General features: G+C 54.6%; 1 protein-coding gene across 7 annotated transcripts in view; it reads right to left on the bottom strand.

The window, feature by feature from the left end:
- LRP1 (LDL receptor related protein 1) overlaps positions 1-19,730 on the bottom strand; it is a 131,320-nt gene that overhangs the window by 28,196 nt on the left and 83,394 nt on the right. For 4 of the 7 annotated variants that reach the window (XM_063179362.1, XM_063179368.1, XM_063179367.1 and 1 more), the window contains exons 39-63: positions 19,506-19,657; positions 19,288-19,412; positions 17,360-17,731; positions 16,421-16,610; positions 15,726-15,930; positions 14,885-15,077; positions 13,824-13,949; positions 13,609-13,737; positions 12,432-12,551; positions 11,341-11,454; positions 10,588-10,737; positions 10,218-10,355; positions 9,627-9,743; positions 8,559-8,687; positions 8,368-8,490; positions 7,220-7,360; positions 6,949-7,136; positions 5,479-5,662; positions 5,211-5,296; positions 4,838-4,957; positions 3,556-3,743; positions 2,163-2,368; positions 1,331-1,519; positions 757-905; positions 233-326 (exon numbers count right to left, since the gene is read on the bottom strand). In XM_063179362.1, the coding sequence (XP_063035432.1) occupies positions 233-326; positions 757-905; positions 1,331-1,519; positions 2,163-2,368; positions 3,556-3,743; positions 4,838-4,957; positions 5,211-5,296; positions 5,479-5,662; positions 6,949-7,136; positions 7,220-7,360; positions 8,368-8,490; positions 8,559-8,687; positions 9,627-9,743; positions 10,218-10,355; positions 10,588-10,737; positions 11,341-11,454; positions 12,432-12,551; positions 13,609-13,737; positions 13,824-13,949; positions 14,885-15,077; positions 15,726-15,930; positions 16,421-16,610; positions 17,360-17,731; positions 19,288-19,412; positions 19,506-19,657 (3,928 nt within the window). The remainder of the gene's footprint in view (positions 1-232; positions 327-756; positions 906-1,330; positions 1,520-2,162; positions 2,369-3,555; positions 3,744-4,837; positions 4,958-5,210; positions 5,297-5,478; positions 5,663-6,948; positions 7,137-7,219; positions 7,361-8,367; positions 8,491-8,558; positions 8,688-9,626; positions 9,744-10,217; positions 10,356-10,587; positions 10,738-11,340; positions 11,455-12,431; positions 12,552-13,608; positions 13,738-13,823; positions 13,950-14,884; positions 15,078-15,725; positions 15,931-16,420; positions 16,611-17,359; positions 17,732-19,287; positions 19,413-19,505; positions 19,658-19,730) is intronic. The other 3 variants (XM_063179364.1, XM_063179363.1, XM_063179365.1) reach the window with 3 other exon arrangements.

Here is a 19,730-nt window from a genome sequence, read left to right as displayed (position 1 = left end):
CGTTTTGAGGGCACATCTCAACCTCAAACCCCTGCTCCATCCCTCTGGTGTCATCTGGACACTCTCTGGACTCAGCATCCAACTGCGGGCTTGGGCGCTGCTCCATGGGACAGATGTGTCCCCCTGCTCCCTGAACCCTGTTGTGACTGACCCTCCCCTCCACAGGGCTGTCCCAACAGCCACCCTGCACACCCTGGGACACTTTGGGGCTGTGTCACCCCCTGGCACTCACGGCAATCCTCCGGCTCGTCCGACCGGTCCCCGCAGTCGTCCTCGGTGTCGCATTTCCACCAGAAAGGGATGCACTTGTCATTCTTGCAAACAAACTGAAGGAGAGAGGAGCTCATGGATTTCAGGACAAACTGATGGAGTTCAGGATGGGGAGAGGGGACCCCAAAAGATTTCATCCCACTGAGCTCAGCTGAGGGCACTGATCCTGCACTTTCCCTTCTGGGCATTCCCAAATCCTGACCCAGAGCCAAAGCCTTAACCCCACTGAGCCCTTGGGGTTTGAGGAGAGGGGTAAAAGAACATTCTAGAGCTGAAGGTTCTCTGGCTCCACTTCAAACATGAAGTGCCACAGGAGGGAGGTGCTGCCTGCACCCAAACAACACCCCATCACCACCAGGGAGATCATGGCACGAGGGAACCGGACATGGGGAACACCCAGACAGGCAGGGACAGGTGGGGACAGGAAAGGACAGGAAAGGACAGGAAAGGACAGGAAAGGACAGGAAAGGACAGGCAGGAGCTTACCTGGCTGGCAGTGCAGTTGGACACGCAGGTTTTGCCATCACTGCCCAGGTAGAAGTTGGTGGGACAGGCACATTTGTGCCCCCCACCCGGGGAGAGCAGGCAGAGGTTGCTGCAGCCGCCGTTGTTGGTCTTGCAGGGATGGTTGGGAACTGGGGAGAGCAGGGTGACAACAGCAAGTCAGACCAAGCTGGGGGACCCTCAGGGTGGCAAGACCCTTGTCACCCTGCTCCTGCTCCCCCTGCCCAACCTGGCATCCCCCCACATCCCTTTCCTGGCGTGGTTCCCCAGCACACCCAAGCTGTGCTCCGTGAGAAATGAAAATGAGAATTTAAACTTCTATTTCTCCAAAGTATCCAGTCTTATTTGCAAGAATTTGTACTTCTATTTCTCCAAAGTATCCAGTCTTATTTACAAGGCCACCCTTTGCAACTTGTTTCTACTTCCATTTCTCTCTCTCTGTCCCATTCCATGGCATTTCCAAGCCAGCATTTCTTATCTCAAGGTTTGCACACAGTGTGAGCTTTTTTGTCAGGCTTGGAGAATTCTCTACAAATCCCTTTCCCACGTCGCTCACCATCAGGCTGGCGGTAGGGGTGGTAGATGTGGATGTCCATGGGCCTGTGCAAGGTGCTGATCAGCAGGGTCTTGTTGGCTCCTGTTGTTTTGTGGGCTCGGTTGATGGATTTGGTCTCCCAGTCAGTCCAGTAGATGAAATCCTCGAAGAGGGTGAGCGCGAAGATGTGAGGGATGTCCTGGCTCAGCACTGAGAGGGGAATGGGTGCTCAGACAGGGGCTGTGCCATGCTCCCCTTTCACAGAGAAGCAGCATGGACACAGAGGAGTGGCCAGAGCTGGGGACTGTCCCCAACAGTGCTGGCTCCCAGTGCCTGGACCTTCCCAAGGTGTGCTGGCACCCATGGAGCTCAGGAACAGGCACTCAGAGAGGAGCTGTGCCACATTCCCCTCCCATAAAGAAGCAGCAAAGAGGACACAGAGGGGTGACCAGAGCTGGGGACTGTCCCCAACAGTGCTGGCTCCAACACCTGGCCCAGAGCCTGGCTGTGCTGGCACCCATGGAGCTCAGGAGCAGGCACTCAGAGAGGTGCTGTGCCATGTTTCCCTCCCACAAAGAAGCACCATGGACACAGAGGAGTGGCCAGGGATGGGGACTGTCCCCAACAGCGCTGGGTCCAACACCTGACCCAGAGCTGGACCATTCCAAGGTGTGCTGGCACCCACGGAGCTCAGGAACAGGCACTCAGAGAGGAGCTGTGCCACATTCCCCTCCCATAAAGAAGCAGCAAAGAGGACACAGAGGGGTGACCAGAGCTGGGGACTGTCCCCAACAGTGCTGGCTCCAACACCTGACCCAGAGCCTGGCTGTGCTGGCACCCATGGAGCTCTCACCCGTGTGCCTGTTGGAGCCATCCAGGCTGGCAAACTCGATGTAATCCTCACGGGCATCAGCCCAGTAGATCCTGCTGTTGATGTAGTCCAGGGTGAGCCCGTTGGGCCAGGTGATCTTGGTGTCCACGATGACGCTGCGGTTGGTGCCGTCCATGCCGATCTTCCCAATCAGAGAGTGGTCACCCCAGTCTGTCCAGTAGAGGTAGCTGGGAGTGAAACACAAGAGATGTTGAGTTGTAAACCACAAAAATTTCTCCCTGTGAGAATCCCTGGCCCAGAGAAATTGTGGTTGCCCCATTCCTGGAAGTGTCCAAGGTTGGATGGGGCTTGGAGCAACCTGGGACAGTGGGGTGGAACAAGATGGTTCTTTAAGGACCCTTCCATCCCAAACCACCCCATAACTCTGTGATAAACAGGCACAGGGTAGGGAAAAGCATCCAGGTGTCCCAGTGGCCAAGAGGGAAGGCTTCATCTCATCTTCTAACCTCTGGGACAACAGCAAGATGACCACAGGGCATGGAGCAACCTGGGATGGCGGAAGGTGACTGCCCACAGCAATGAGGTGGAACAAGATGGTCTTTAAGGCCCCTTCCATCCCAAACCACCCCATCACTCTGTGATAAACAGGCACAGGATAGGGAAAACCATCCAGGTGTCCCAGAGGCCAAGAGGGAAAGCTTCATCCCATCTCCCAACCTCTGGGACTACAGCAAGATGACCACAGGGCATGGAGCAACCTGGGATAGTGGGGTGGAACAGGATGGTCTTTAGGGTCCCCTTCCATCCATGACTCTGTGATAAACGGAGCTGCATGGCCATCGGGTGGGGAAAAGCAAACCATCCCAGTGTCCCAGAGGCCAAGAGGAAAGGCTTGATCCCATCTCCCAACCTCCAGAACCACAGCAAGATGACCACAGGGCATGGAGCAACCTGGCATAGTGGAAGGTGACTGCCCACAGCAGTGGGGTGGAACAAGATGGTCTTTAAGGTCCCTTCCATCCCAAACCACCCCATGACTCTGTGATAAACAGGCGCAGGGTAGGGAAAACCATCCAGGTGTCCCAGTGGCCAAGAGGGAAAGCTTCATCCCATCTCCCAACCTCTGGGACTATGGCAAGATGACCACAGGGCATGGAGCAACCTGGCATAGTGGAAGGTGACTGCCCACAGCAATGGGGTGGAACAAGATGGTCTTTAAGGTCCCTTCCATCCCAAACCACCCCATGACTCTGTGATGAACAGGCACAGGGTAAGGAAAACCATCCCAGTGTCCCAAAGGCCAAGAGGGAAGGTTTGCTCCCATCTCCCAACCTCTGGGACAGCAGCCAGATGCCCCCAGCCCCTTTCCCAGCCCAGCCCAGAGCAGCAGGTGCCCAGTGCCCCAGGCTCTCACCCGTTCTGCACGTCCACCACGAGCGCGCGCGGCTCGCGCAGCCCCGAGTTGACCAGCACGGTGCGGTAGGCCCCGTTGAGCTTGGACACCTCGATGGTGTCCCGGCCCTTGTCACACCAGTAGAGGTTTCCTCCCACCCAGTCCACGGCCAGCCCGTCAGGATTGCTGAGCCCAGTGCGGTGAAGGACCTGCCAGGAGGAGTCAGGGGTGATGGGGATGAGCAGAAAGAACCAAACTTTGTCTCAGTGGTTATAGCATCCCCGCTCCCCAGCCCAGATCCTCCTCATCACTCCCCTCTTAGGTTTAGATGGGATATTGGGAAGAAATTCCTCCCTGTGAGGGTGGGGAGGCCCTGGCAGAGGTTGGCCAGAGAAGCTGTGGCTGCTCCAGATCCCTGGAAGTGTCCAAGGCCAGGCTGGATGGGGCTTGGAGCAACCTGGGATAGTGGAAGACATCCCTGCCCACATCAGGGGAGTGAAACTGGATGATCTTTTTCTCCTCCAAATCATTCCATTCAAAAGCTGATCCTCTCTAATATCACCCTAATCATTAAGAAGCTATGAACCAGCATTTGCCTTTTAAGCTAAAGAAAGAGGGCTCCTCCTCTCCATAATGGTATTCCTCAACTAAACCCCAGCCCCTGACTTTTTATCATGCTCACTTCATGACTCACTTTCTCTTTAATTATCCAACCCAAACTTCTGTCATTTGTATCAATAAATCCCCCCTCTTTGACAACTCCATAACTCTTCCCCCAACCTTCCTTGTTATCTAATTTTTTAAATTATTTAATGCTTTAATTTTTATTTTTATTATTTAATTATTTTAATTATTTTAATTTATTTTAATTATTTAATGTTACAACTCACTTTATAAGCTTCTTGACCAATCACACACAGCAAAAGCACATTGACAGCAGTTCTATTTAATTACCATAAGCACAGGTACCTTTGGTTAAAACAATGCTTGCTTATTTCCAATACAATACCTGCTTGTAAGCCTTAAAACACAACACACAGAGCTCCATTATTAAGCTTTAACTTTCCTAATATCTCGCTAGATAAACTTTCTGCAGCTTAGAGAGCTATTGAGACAAGCGTTAATACACAGACCATTGTTCTATTTGCTTTTCTACAGTTTAAATAATTTTTCTGCTGACCTATCTCACGGCTGCTGCTTTAGCTCTACTCACAGTTCTGCTGTCTCTGAGGCCTGCCTTTCGCAGCTTTCCCCAAAACCCTCTGATTTTCCCTGTAATTCTGTGGATTCCCCCAGTCCCCACCTGGACGTTGCTGCCGTTGATGTGCATGCGGCGGATCATGCTGCCCTGCGTGGTGACATCTGTCCAGTAGATCATCTGCTCCCTGTAGTCGAAATCCAGAGCCACAGCGTTGTTCAGCCCCTGGAGAGCAGGGAGGGAGAAGGGTTGCAGCAGCTTCAGTGGCTGCCGTGGGTTCTGGGGGGGTTTTATAAAGCCCACAGCCTCGCTGCCTGCTCCTCGCTCACAGTGACATTTAGATGGATCTGCCATTCCCCTGAGAAGCCAGGAGCCAAAACTCCTCAGCTGGCAGCTCCTGTGTCCTTCAGGGCTTGCTCCATCCCCAAATCCCCTCCATATGGAGCTGCTGTGCCTCCTGCTCTCACTCATGCCTCACCTGTTTGAGCAGGGTGTAGTTGGAGCCATCCAGGTTGAGCTTCCTCAGATAGTAACGGTTGGCAAAGATGAGGAAAGGCTCTTCATCTGCACAGGGAAAGAGGGAAAAGTGGCAGGGGAGCACTGCTGGGATGTGGGCAGAACCCTGCAGACCTGCCACCCCTCCCTCATGAGCTGGGGGCAGCCATTCACCCTCCATCTCCAGCACCAGGAGCATCCCCACGGTCACCAGGAACACCCTGAGCTCTGCGCCCACACCTGCCTCTCACCTGTGACAGCCTTGCAGCTGGTGGGGTTGTCAGGTCTGAGCTTGTAGCCCTCAGTGCAAAGGCACTTGTAGCTGCCCAGGGTGTTGATGCACTTCTGGCTGCAGGGGTAGGTGGTGGAGCACTCGTCGATGTCGATGCACGTCTTCCCGTCGTCCTTCAGCCGGAATCCGGGACGGCATCTGCACTGCAGGAGCGACCCAGAGCTGTCAGACACCTCCAGGGCAGGAGGTGGCAGGTGCTGGGAGGTGACAAGCGTCACCATGGGACATGCAGACTCAGCAAGGACAGCTGAGATGCACAAACAGTGCTTGAAGAGACCGTGTCATGTCCCTGGCCCAGCTGGCACAGGACAGACACAACGCGCAGAGGAGGAGGAGGAGGAGGAGGAGAGGGAACAGCAGGAGCTGTGCCAGGGGAGGTTTAGGCTGGATATCAGGAAAAGGTTCTTCCCCCAGAGGGTGGTCAGACAGAAAAGGTTCTTCACCCCAGAGGGTGGTCAGGCACTGCTGGCTGGAACAGCCCCAGGAGAATTTGGACAATTCTCAGGCACAGAGTGAGATTGCTGAAATCTCCTGGTACAGGACAGACACAACCCACGAAGGAGGAAGAGGAGGAGGAGGAGGAGAGGGAACAGCAGGAGCTGTGCCAGGGGAGGTTTAGGCTGGATATCAGGAAAAGGCTCTTCCCCCAGACACTGCTGGCTGGCACAGCCCCAGGAGCATTTGGACAACTCTCAGGCACAGAGTGAGATTGTGAGATCTCCTGTGCAGGAGCAGGAATTGGACTTTGTGGGTCCCTTCCAGCTCAGGGCATTCTGTAATTCCACAATCTCTGCAGCCAGCCCGCCCCCACCCTGTTGGGGAAGATGAAACAGGGAAGACTTATAAATATGATTGCCTGGCAAAAGATTTTGAGAATATAGAAACTATCAGTGAGATTGAAATGAAAGCAAGCTTTGAGATACTTTAGTTACTGAACAATAGGAAAACAATGGTGTGGCCAGCTGAAGGTGACCCCCTTTTGATGAAACAATACCCTCTGCTCACAGACAGCTCCAAGGGTGCGAGCAGACCCTGCTAGCTTGGCAGATGGGGTCCAAAGAGGAGTTTTTAGGGTTTAAAATGTAACCCAGTGTGGTAATGTAGTGATTCTTATAGGCTGTATGGAAATGCTGTAGGATTTGTATCTTGTACTGGATTGGTTAGTGAGAATCAGAATATTCAACACAGAAGATGATTTATTGTATTGTAACAGGAACTTCGCTCTCTCATCCTCTTTCCTACTCTCTTTACCTCTCTCTCCCTCTCTCAGTCCTGCTCCAGCTGTGCCTGGCAGCTCCCAGCAGCTCCCTGCACTTGTCCCTTTGCAATAAACCCCAAATTCCACGCCCTGGCTTCAGAGATCTCTCCTCTCCATCCATCCCGACCGTGCAACCCCCCGTCATTCCCACACCACCCCGTGTCCCTTTACCTTGTACCCAATCTTGAGGTCCTCACACTCCTGGGAGCAGCCACTCAGCTTCTTGTTGAGGCACTCGTTGATGAAGCAGTTGAGCTCGTCGGAGCCGTCGGCGCAGTCGTTGTTGTTGTCGCACAGCAGCGCCTCGGAGATGCAATTCCCGTTCTTGCACAGGAAGAAGGAGTCGTTGCACTTGTTTTCTGCCAGAGAGGAGGTGGCAGTGATCAGTGCTGGGATTCCATTATCCCCTTCCTCCAGGACCCCAGCATGCCCCCACAGGTACCTGGGCTGCTGCAGCGTGGGTTTTTGGGCGCCTCATCCGAGTGGTCGTGGCAGTCGAACTCGCCGTCGCACTCCCACTGCCGGTTGCTGAGGCAGCGGCCGTTCTGGCAGCGGAACTCGTGGGGGCCACAGGTGGGATATTCTGGGGGAGGATGAGGGGCTCAGCCAGCAGCCCACCCTCCTGGGGCTCCCAGAGCCACCGTGGGGACACTCAGAGAGAGGAACCATAGAGCCAAAACCTTCCTGAGCTGCTGGGAGTGATGGGGACAGCACAGAGCAGCTGGCGTGGGACAGGGCTGCCCTGCGCACACATGGAACTCTCTGTGGGTTTGGATCTCTGGGTGGATCTGGATGTCTCTGTGGGTTTGAATCTCTTTGTGGGTTTGGATTTCTGTGTGGGTTTGGATTCTCTCTCACTGGGTCTGGATCTCTGTGGGTTTGGATCTCTCTGTGTGGATTTGGATCTCTCTGGGGGTTTGGATCCCTCTGGGGGTTTGGATCTCTGGGTAGGTCTGGATGTCTCTGTGGGTTTGGATCTCTCTGTGGGTTTGGATCTCTCTGTGGGTTTGGATCTCTCTGGGTGGGTCTGGATCCTCTGTGGGTTTGGATCATTCTGTGGATTTAGATCTCTCGGTGGATTTAGATCTCCCTCAGTAGGTTTGGATCTCTCTCACTAGGTTTGGATCTCTGTGTGGGTCTGGATCTCACGGTGGGTTTGGATCTCTCAGTGGGTCTGAATTCCTGTGTCAGTTTGGATCTCTGTGTCGGTCTGGATCTCTCTGGGGGTTTGGATCTCTCAGTGGGTTTAAAGATCTGCTTGGATCCCTCTGTGGGTCTGGATCTCTGTGTCTGGGTTTGAATCTCTTTATGGATTTGGATCTCGGTGGGTTTGGATCTCTCAGTGAGTTTGGCACCCAGTGGGTTTGGATCTCTGGGTGGGTTTGGATCTCTCTGTGGGTCTGGACCTCTGTGTCAGGGCTGGGGGGCTGCCCTCCACTAACAACCCCTTTCTGCTGCCTCTCTGGGCTCCCTCTCACCACACTCACACCAAACCCCTCTGGGGTGATGAAGCCCCTCCCAGGGCACTGTCCCAAAGCCCATGAGGACCCAGCAGGGCCAGTCCCCACCCAGGCTCCCACAAACACCCACCACATTCCGGGGACTCATCAGAGCCATCACCGCAGTCATCATCGTGGTCGCAGACGAAGTGCTTGGGGATGCACTGCCGGTTCCCACACATGAACTCCCTCTCATCACAGGTGTTGTTGTACACTGCAAAGGGGCACTGTCACCACCAGCCCCTGCCAGCCCCCAGCCTCCCCCAGCCCCCAGGCACTCACAGCAGCCAGCAGCGAGCGTCTCATCGGCCCCGTCAGCGCAGTCCTTGTCCCCGTCACACAGCCAGCGCTCCGGCACGCACACGTAGGTGCCAGGGCACTGGAAGGATCCTGAGCTGCAGGTGGTGAGCTCTGGGGAAGGAAAGGGCAGGATGTGTTACAGTGCAATGTAATAGCCTGTTTTAAACTCTCTCGCTGAGTGCTGTCTGTCAATCTTGGCATTCCAGAGAGGGCATTATCGTGTAATTGGCAAAGTTCAAAAGAGGCCTCTCAGCCCTGGGGACATTGGGCCATCCAGGTGTCGTTTGTCCCTTGAGACTTTCTCCTCCTGTACTTGGTTGGTGGCTCCCTACCCCTTCCCTGCCCCTCTCCCCGGGGTTAAAGGAACAGCAACCACGGGGTTGGGGAGTTCTGTTGGAGCTGGTGCTGCATTCAGAGTGGGCCACAATAAAGCTCTGGATCCAAACCCTCCAGCAGAACCGACTCCTTTCCTCACCATCACCTTAAAGCTTCTCCACCAGGGTAAACCTGAGCTCCTGCAAGCCTGGACTTGTCCCAAGCACCCAGCTGCAATATAGAGCCAGCCAAAGGTGTCTCTGGGGTGAAACCACCACAGCTGCCACCCTTGGTCAAGCAGCAAGGGCTGGACAAACCCAGGCACGTTCCATCTGGCTATATTGGTATTTAATTCCAATATAATGGCACCCAACGTGAGGCAGCTCCATCCTGGGGATGGATCAGTCAGGGAAGAGACCCCTGAGGTGGCACCCTCACTTTTGCTGCAATATCCAGCCAGCCGAAGGTGTCTCTGAGGTGAAACCACCACAGCTGCTGCCTTTGGTCAAGCAGCAAGAGCCAGACGAGCCCAGGCACGTTCCATCCAGCTATATTGGGATTTAATTCCAATAAGGATGGAGCCCCATCACCCCACTGCTGGAGCCCCAGCAGGTATAGATACAATGAGACCACAGGTGGGAGAAGGGATGGGCAGAGGCAGGAACACGGATGTGGGAACATGGTGATGGAGCAGGAAGGGATGGAAACGGGGGAGAAGGGCTGGAGCAGACTCACGGCAGCGACTGTCCTCGTCAGAGCCATCCCCACAGTCATCAGCCCCATCACACACCCAGAGCTTGGAGATGCAGCGGTGGTTGTTGCACTCGAACTGCACGGGGTAGCAGAACTTGTCTGGGGGAGGAGAAGAGGAGGAGATGGAGGTCAGAGGGAGGTGATAAAGGGAGGAGCAACCAGCAGAGCATGGCCAGGCTGGGCCAGCTGGGCTCCAGGAGCCATGGGGGTGTTGTGGTGTTGTGGTCCCACAGGGATGGTGTGGGACTCGCTGGTGGGGACCTGAGGAAGATCCCCAGCTCCTGAGCACTGCTGGGGCTTGTTCCAGGAGGTTAAAACTAAAAGTGCAGCTGAAGGGAGCCATAACTGGTCCCATTCAAAAGTGCTACAGACATTTGTGCATGTGCTGAGCAAACCAGCACATGAGGATATTTACACTGGTCACAGCTAAAAGCACAAAAGTGTGGAGTAAAACCACAAAGGGGGAAGAATCTTGGGGTCTGTCCTTGGCAAATGGATGTCAGAGAGAGAAGAGGGTCCTGCCCACCCTGCAGCACCCCCCTGTGCCCCAGCCCAAACCCTGAGTGTCCCCACCCTGCCGCTCACTGCACTGCGCCTCATCCTCGCCGTTCTCGCAGTCATCCTCCTTGTCACAGGTCCAGGTCATGGGGATGCACCTCCCACTCGGGCAGGCAAAGTAGTTGGATGGACATTTGGGCTTCCTCCCACCTACTTTGTGATGGAAACATCAGTGAGGACGACAGCACAGCCAGGTCCTGCCTCCTCCCAGCCCAGAACTGAAGGATTCCTCCCCAAAAATCCCCCTGAGGTCCCAGCTCCCTCCAGCACCATCTATGCAGGAGAACAACAGTCCCAGCGGGCAAACAGAACCTCCACAGCCCAAGCAGACCCCAAAAGGGGCATCCCTGCCCCCCCAGAGCCCCCTGTGCCCTCCTGCTCTCACCGGGGCAGTTGCGCTCGTCCGAGAAATCGCCGCAGTCGTTGGCACCGTCACACACCCAGCTGGGGGCATAGCACAGCGACGTGTGCTCGCACTTCTGGAACGTGGTGCCCTTCACCCCCAGCTTGAAGTAGCTGCTGCAGTCGGTGGCAGCTGAGAGGAATCACAGAAGGAGCTCCGGTGACACAGCAGGAAGCACGGCAGAAGCCCCCTGGTCTGGCTCCACCATGTGGCACTGGACCCTGCCCTGCTGCCAGGGCCCACCACACCCCACAAACCCCCAGATGTGCCCCCCACACACCCCCAGATATGCCCCACACGTGCCCAGAACTGCAGGGATCCAACAGGTTTTGGGGTGCTGAGCATGGCACAGAGGGGCTGAAGGGGAGGGCTGGGACTGCCTCATCCCAGGACTGGAGCAGGACCCTCCTCCCTCCCGGACCCACCACGTGGCACTGGACCCTGCCAGAGACCGCCACACCCCACAGACCCCCAGATATGCCCCACACATGCTGAGAGCTGCAGGGATCCAACAGGTTTTGGGGTGCTGAGCACCAGCAGGATCCAAATGGTGTTGGGGTGCTTCAGAGGGGCTGAAGGGGTGGGTTGGGGCTGCCCCATCTCAGGACAGCAGCAGGACCCTCCTCCCTCCCCGACCCATCCCAAATCCCAAATCCCAGCTCCCTGCTGCCAGCACTGAGAGCAGGAGCATCCCCAGAGCTGAGGAGGGGCCAGGGGCAGCAGCTGGGCACTCACTGCAGTTCATCTCATCAGATGCATCCTCGCAGTCGATGAACTGGTTGCAGCGGCTGGAATTGCCGATGCAGGTCCCGTCCCGGCAGCGGAACTCGGTGGCAGCACAGCTGGTCTCTGCCGGGGGGGGAAGAGAAACCCCCAAAATTCATGAAAAAGGGTCCTCACATGCACATCCACACCTCCCCAGTGCCCACACAGCTCTGGGATGCTCAGAGTGCTCCCAGACCCTGCCTGGCTCACGCTGTCCCTGGCACAAGCAGAGCTGGACAGGACTCTGAGGAGCTCCTGACTGCCCCTGTCACTTTGGAACAGAGCAGTGTCACAGACATCTTTTATGAAAAATCCTTTCCTTAGGATTTTTCCTCCCGAGAAGCTGAGAGGCCTCAGGAACAAAATGTAAACAATGATTATCTGCTGCTGTGGAATGCAACAGGTGCATCTGTGATTGGTCTCATAGAGTTGTTTCTAATTAATGGCCAATCACAGTCAGCTGGCTTGGACTCTGTCCGAGACAGAAGATTTTGTTATTCATTCCTTTCTATTCTTAGCTAGCCTTCTGATGAAACCTTTTCTTCTATTCCTTTAGTATAGTTTTAATGTAATATATATCATAAAATAATAAATCAAGCCTTCTGAAACATGGAGTCAGATCCTCAGTCTCTCCCCTCACTCAAGGACCCCTGTGAACACGGTCACAGAGCAGACCCTGCCTGAGCCCCTCTCCCTGGCACAACCAGAGCTGGACAGGACTCTGAGAAGCTCCTGACTGCCCCTGTCACTTTGGAACCGAGCAAACCCACCCTGCAGCCCCCAAGGGAATGCCTGGGAGCCATGAGGAGCAGTGACATTACACCCCTGGCTGTCAAACCCCTCTCTCTGGGAAGCTCTGAGTGCTGCACGCCCATACCCAGGAGTTTTTCCTCTCAGCTGTCACCGCGAGCTTTACAAACCAGCGCAAGCTTGACCTTGACTCTCCGTTAAGCCCTGGCTCTGCTCTGCTCCTGTCAAGCTGACAGTAACTCCTTCCTGAAGCTGCTGTCCCTGTCCCAAGCAGCTGCCAGGGGCTGGCTGGGGGCCAGGCAGACACTCACTGTTGCAGGGCACCTCGTCCGAGTTGTCCCCGCAGTTGTCCACGCCGTCGCACCAGTAGCGGCTGGCGACGCAGCGCCCGTTCATGCAGTGCAGGAAGCCCTTCTTGCACTTGCGGCTGCCTGCCGGGGAGGAAGAGGAGGAGGAGGAAGAGGAGAAGGTGAGGAGAAGGAGGGCAAGCATCCTCGACAGTCTCAGATCCTTTGGGAGCTTCCAGCAGAGGAAGAAACCACAGAGAATCAACAGGAAACCTATTCCTTCATGCACTTACAGCTGCCGGCCAGGGAGGAAGAAGAGGAGGAGGAAGAGGAGAAGGTGAGGAGAAGGAGGGCAAGCACCCCTGAGGGTCTCAGATCCTTGGGGAGCTTCCAGCAGGGGAAGAAACAACAGAGAACCAACAGGGAACCTATTCCTTTGTGCAGAAGGATTAGGGAACCTATCCCTTCTTGCACTTGCAGCTGCCTGCCAGGGAGGAAGAGGGTGAGGAAGAAGAGGAGAAGTTGGGCAAGCACCTCTGAGGGTCTCAGATCCTCGGGGAGATTCTAGCAGGGAAAGAAACCACAGAGAAGGATCAGGGAATCTATTCCTTCTCTGATCCTCAGGGAGCTTCCAGCAGGGGAAGAAAGAACAGATAAGGATTAGGGAACCTATCCCTTCTTGCACTTACAGTTGCCTGCCAGGGAGAAGGAGGAGGAGGAGGAAGAGGAGAAGGTGAGGTGGAGGAGGGCAAGCACCCCCGAGGGTATTAGATCCTTTGGGAGCTTCCAGCAGGGGAAGAAACAACAGAGAAGGATTAGGGAACCTATTCCCTCATGCAAAAGGATTAGGGAACCTATCCCTTCTTGCACTTCTGGCTGCCTGCCAGGGAGGAAGAGGAGGAGGAGGAAGAGAAGGAGGGCAAGCACCTCTGAGGGTCTCAGATCTTTGGGAAGCTTCCAGCAGGGGAAAAAACCACAGAGAAAGATCAGGGAACCTATTCCCTCATGCATAGGGATTTGGTTTAGTTTGGTGCCACAGCTGGTATCTTCTCCCTCACAAAGGTGGGATCTGCCTGTGATCACCTCTCACCTCCTCCCTGCACTGTGCCTTGCTGGCACTCCCAGCTCCTGCTCTTCTAACACAGGCACATTTTCTGCCAAGGTGTGTGGGTGAGCAAGGCAGCAAGAGGAGGAACCTTACTGCAGTAGGACTGCTTCTCGTCCGACTTGTCCTTGCAGTTCACGACGCCGTCGCAGGTGCGGCTGAAGTCGATGCATTCTCCATTCCCGCACTCAAACTCCTCGTGCACGTTGCAGGTGGAATTCACAGCTGGAAAAAGCACGGGAAATGTCAGCTCTGCCAGGCTGAGATCAGCCTCACCCCTTGCTCTCCTCATTCTGTCCCATCCTCCTCGCCTTTGCAGGTGAAATCCTCCTGCAGGACGCGCTCCCCGCGGCAGGAGCAGTTGACGTGGCCCTTGGGGGTGAGCAGGCACAGGTCCTGGCAGCCACCGTTGTTCACCCGGCATGGGGACAGCTCACCTAGGACAGAGGGACACTGGTCACACCAGGGATGGACCCAGCAGACCCTGCTCCTCCTCCCTGCTGTGGGATCCCTCCCCAGGGTCTTCCCATGGGGCTATGGAGGGTGTAGGGGGCTGGAGGAACCTGGTGTCCCCAGATTTTACCAGAAAAAGCAGGGACAGGGCAAATCCTCTTTGTCTTCAGCCTGCACTGGGTTTGGGGATGGACAACTCTGGTGTGAGAGTCATGAGGGGGCAACAACAAGCTGGGAAGGACAATGGGATGATTCCAAAAGGGCTAGGAAAGGATGAGGGGATGGATTCCCAAAGGGCCAGAATGGACAGAGAGATGGGTTCCCAAAGAACCACGAAAGGATGGTGGGATGGGTTCCCAAAGGAACACGATGGACAGTGGGATAGATTCCCAAAGGAAGGACAGTGAGATGGACTCCCAAAAGGCCAGGAAGGACAGAGGGATGGATTCCCAAAAGGCCGGGAAGGACAGTGGGATGGCTTCCCAAAGAGCCAATGAAGGATGGTGGGATGGATTCCCAAAGGACCATGAAGGACAGTGGGATTGATTCCTGAAGAGCCAGGAAGGACAGTGGGATGGATTCCCAAAAAACTATGAAGGATGGTGGGATTGATTCCTGAAGAGCCCGGAAGGACAGTGGGATGGATTCCCAAAAAACTACGAAGGATGGTGGGATTGATTCCTGAAGAGCCAGGAAGGACAGTGGGATGGATTCCCAAAAAACTATGAAGGATGGTGGGATTGATTCCTGAAGAGCCAGGAAGGACAGAGGGATAGGTTCTCAAAAGACCACGAAGGACGGCGGGATGGATTCCCAAAGGACCATGAAGGACATTGGGATGGGTTCCCCTTCCCTAACCCTGCTGCCAGGCTGAGGAGCAGAGCTCAGGGACCCTGCAGGGACCCCAGAGGGTGCTCACAGCTGTCGGTGTCGTTGGCCACGGCGATGATGCCCATGGGCTGCTGGGGGATGTCCACTCTGAGCAGCTTCATGTCGGTGCCCACGTACTTGTTGGCGCGCTGCACGGCCCGGCGCACCCAGTCTGTCCAGAAGATGTAATCCCCATACACGGCCAGGCCAAAGGGGTGCACGGGCTCCGACTTCAGGATCACCTGCCAGGCACAGAATCGTGGCATGAGTTGGGTTGGAAAGGGTAAAGTCATCTCTTCAAACTCATCTCGTTCCCACATGGGTGGATAAACCTCCCAGGATTGCTCCAAGTTCCATCCAACCTGTACTTGGACACTTCAGAGAAACCTTGAGGTTGGAAAAGATCTCCCAAGATCAAGTCCAACCTGTGACTGACCCCCTCCAGAGCACTCAGTGCCATGTCCAGCAGTTCTTTGGACACTTCCAGGGATGGTGAAGTGTCCACTTCCACCACCAACCTGGGCAGCCCCTTCCAACATTTAGAAATTCCTTCTCGTGTCCAACCTGGATTCCCTGCCTCAGTCCAGCAGTTCCTTGGACACCTCCAGGGATGGTGACTCTACCACCAACCAGGGCAGCCCCTTCCAACATTTAGAAATTCCTTCTCGTGTCCAACCTGAACCTCCTCTGATGCAGCTTGAAGCCAAGTCCTCACTTCTCAGAGACACAGCCCAGGTGGGAGCAGGAGGAACCCACTTTGGGGTGCAGCCCCAGAGCCCCCCAAACACAGAGTGACCTCCCCAGCCCCAGGAACATCTCTGCTTCCCTCTGCCCACACTCCAGCCCCATTTTGGACACCCTCCTCCCCATCTCCCTGTCCTAAGACTCACGTGGCGATGGGAGCCATCATATTCGCAGCGCTCAATCTTGTCCAGGGTGGCATCAGAGAAGTAAATCTTCTCAGCCTTGTGGTCGATGGCCAACCCGTTGGGCGTCCGTATGTCCTGGTCGATGATGATGAGGACGTTGGCACCGGAGAGGGTGGCCCGCATGATGCTGGGGTGCTGCTCGTTCCAGTTGGTCCAGAACATCAGGCTGGGAGGGGAGGGACACAAAACACCTTTGGAGCACCAGCTCAGCCCATCCCTCCATGGCTGGGAGGCTTCCAGGGACTGGGGGATGCATGGGATATCATTACCACAAAAAACGAGTGGGGAGGTGCTGCAGCCAGCTGGGAAATGTGGCACCTCATGGATGGGGATGGGATAAGGGGTTTGACACCCAAGGCCTTTGGAGCCCCAGCTCAGCCACATCCGGCTGGCTCAGCCCATCCCTGCATGGCTGGGGGGCTTCCAGGGACTGGGGCATGCATGGGACAACATTCCCACATAAAACCAATAGGAAGGGGTTGAATGAGGGTGCTGCACCCCATGGATGGGGATGGGCCAGGGGGTCTGAAGCTATTTATGGGGAGGGGGCTACAGGGTCCTTCCTCCCTGGGAGTCCTGTGCTGGGATCCAGAGCTCCCTCCCCACCACCGCGTGGATCCCTGGGGATGCTGGCTGGACCCTCAGTGGTCACTCACTTCTGGCACTCGTCCAGCACGAAGGCCCGGGGGTGGTCATCCCCTGACATGGTGATCACAGTCTCCCTCTCGAAGGCCCCCAGCCTGCTCTGGTCCACGGTGTGCCGGGTGATGGTGGACGTGGTGTAGCTGGTCCAGTACAGGGTGTCCCAGCCACGGTGGTAGGCCAGCCCCTCCACTGAGCCCACATCTGTGGGGACAGAAAAGGTCACAGCCAGCCCTGAGCCTGATGTACAACTAAAAAAATATTTAATTTTTAGGGTAAAAAGTAAAAAAAAAAAAAAGTATTTTAAAAAGGTGTCTCTGGGGTGAATCACCACACATCCAGAGAGCCAAAAGTGTCTATGGGGTGAAGCACCACACATCCAGCTGGCCAAAAGTGTCTCTGGGGTGATCCAGCTAGCCAAAAGTGTCTCTGGGGTGATCCAGCTAGCCAAAAGTGTCTCTGGGGTAAAATCATGACACATCCAGCCAGCCAACTGGGATGAAACACCACATACCCAGCCAGCCAAAAGTGTCTCTGGGGTGATCCAGCTGGTTAAAAGTGTCTGTGGGGTGAAACACCACACATCCAGCCAGCCTAAAGTGTCTCTGGGGTGATCCAGCCAGCCAAAAGTGTCTCTGGGGTCAAACACCACACATCCAGCCAGCCAAAAACATCTCTGGGGTGAAAACACCACACACCCATCTAGTCAAATAATGTCTCTGGGGTGAAAAACCACACATCCAGCTGGCCAAAAATGTCTCTGGGGTGAAAACACCACACATCCAAGCGTCTCTGGTGTGAAAACACCACAGATCTAGCTGGCCAAAAGTGTCTCTGGGGTGAAAACACCACAGTTGCTGCTACTTGGTTCAGCACCACGGGCCAGACAAGCCAAGGTACGCCCTGTCCAGCAATATTGGTAATATCCCAATAGAGAAGCCCCTGCCACTCACTCTCCACGATGGTCTTGCGCCCCGTGCCATCGTCGTTGATCTGCTGGATGTTCCCGAAGTGGATGTCGCTGTAGAAGATGCGGTTGCTGCCCTTGGAGCCGTAGCGGTAATCGAAGGCCAGGGCGATGACATTCTTCATGTGCTCGGCGTCCTCGAAGGGCTTGATGGGCGCATTGAGGTTGTTCTCATCCGACAGGTGGATGCTCTTGAGGATGGTGCGCTCCGAGTAGAGCAGGTACCCGTCGTAGTCGCGGCAGCTGACGCCGTCCTCCGAGAGCATCCCGTGGGCGCAGGCGCACGTCCTCTGCCCGCCGCCGCGGAACAGGCACAGCTGCTGGCAGCCCCCGTTGTTCTGGGCACAGACATTGGTGCCTAGATGTTGGGCAAGGTGAAACAGGAAAGCCTCATAAATTAGGATTGTCTGGCAAAAGGTTTTGAGAATAGGAAGCTGTAGACAAGACTGAAATGAAAGCAGGTTTAGGCGAGCCAGGGAGGATCGTGGATGGACAGGCACACAGACGGACAGGTGAGGATGTTGGGGAAGGTGAAACAGGAAAGACTTATAAATTAGGATTGTCTGGCAAAATGTTGTGAGAATATGGAAGCCATTAAGCGAGATTGAAATGAAAGCAAGTGTAGGTGAGCCAGGAGGATCACAGACAGACAGACACACAGACAGACAAGGTGAGGATGTTGGGGAAGATAAAACAGGAAAGCCTTATAAATATGATTATCTGGCAAAAGATTTTGAGAATATGGAAACTATAAGCAAGATTGAAATGAAAGCAAGCTTTCAAGCTAAGATTCTTTAGTTACTGAACAACTGGAAAACAATGGTGTGGCCAGACTGAAGGCGATCCCCTTTTGATGGAACAACACCCTGTGCTTGCAGACCCTGCCAGGTTGGCAGAAGGGGTCCAAAGAGGAGTTTTTAGGTCTTAAAACTACTCCGAAGAGGAGTTTTTAGGGTTTCCAAAGAGTAGTTCTTAGGCTTAGCAGGAGGAGTCCAAAGAGTAATTTTTAGGGTTTAAAATGTAACACAATATGGTAATGTAATGACTCTTATAGGCTGTATGTAAATGCTATAGGATTTGTATCTTGTACTAGATTGGTTAGTGAAAATCAGAATATTCAACACAAAAGAAGATTTAATGCATTGTAATGAGAACTTTGTCCTCTTACCCTGTTGAAGATTGCAATGCAAGTTGTTTTCAATTACCATCTGCATGGCAGATTATCTTTTGTCAAGTGAGCAGTTTGCTTTATCTCTCTCTTTGAGTGACCACATTCACACCTCCCTCTGGGGGGACATCTGCTGATAACAGCTATTGAATGTCACTGCATGGCTGATAAGAACTGCAGCATCTCATTGTGAGATGCTCTGCACAGCGGGAGGAGCCAAGCATTCCTACCTGGATACAATCTGAGGTTTCAAACATTCCCACCTGGATATAATCTGAGATTTCAAACATTCCTACCCGGATATAATCTGAGGTTTCAAACATTGCTACCCAAATATAATCCAGAGGTTTTTGAGACACCAGCACGGCTTCTCCACTGGACTCCCCAGAGGAGCAGCAGCTGCCTCTTCTTCCACTGGATCTTCAGAGGAAGAATAAATCCTTCTCTACAGGATCCCTGCTCCAGCAGAACCACCCCTGACACTGCAGGAGGGCTGAGCCACAATTCCAATGGGACTGCTGCCAACACCCCGACCCACAGGGTGTCAGGTTGGGTTCTGACTCTGTCAGGCACTTTCAGTGCTCAGCATTCCTGGAGGACGGAACAGGCTCAAACCATGGAGGAACAGGCTCAAACCATGGAGGAAGGAACAGGCTCAAACCACAGTGCAACACGACTCCAATGGGGACAGAGTGATCCCAACCCTATTCCCCACATGAAGATCTGCCCCCCATGCTCACACCTACCCTTCTGCCGGGCTCGGTTGAAGACTTTGATGTCCTTGAGCTGCACACCAATCCCAGTCCTCAGGGACACCGACTCGGTGGCGTTGTCCTTGTTTCCTCTTTTGATGGAGCCGTTGGCATGGGTCCTGAAGGAAGACATGGTCACCAAGGACCCTTCCCCACCTTCCCACCAGCTCCCCCCACCCTCCACAGAGCCCCCAGCCCCTTTGGCACCTCACCTATCACTCCAGTAAATGTATTCCTCAAAGACTGACACGGAGAACATGTCCATGTTGTTGCTGGACAGGACAACCTCGCGGTTCTCTCCCGTCTCCAGGTCAATCCGTTCGATTTTGTCTGTCCGAGCATCACACCAGTACAGCTTCCCATCCTGCAGGGGTGAGACAACATCCCAGTTGGTGTGGGAGCAGCACCACCCTCTGCACCTCTGGCAGGATGTCCTG

The sequence above is a fragment of the Melospiza melodia genome, chromosome 31 (genome assembly GCF_035770615.1).
Source record: "Melospiza melodia melodia isolate bMelMel2 chromosome 31, bMelMel2.pri, whole genome shotgun sequence".
NCBI classification, from domain to species: Eukaryota; Metazoa; Chordata; class Aves; order Passeriformes; family Passerellidae; genus Melospiza; species Melospiza melodia.
This window is presented reverse-complemented; position numbering and strand designations above follow the sequence as displayed.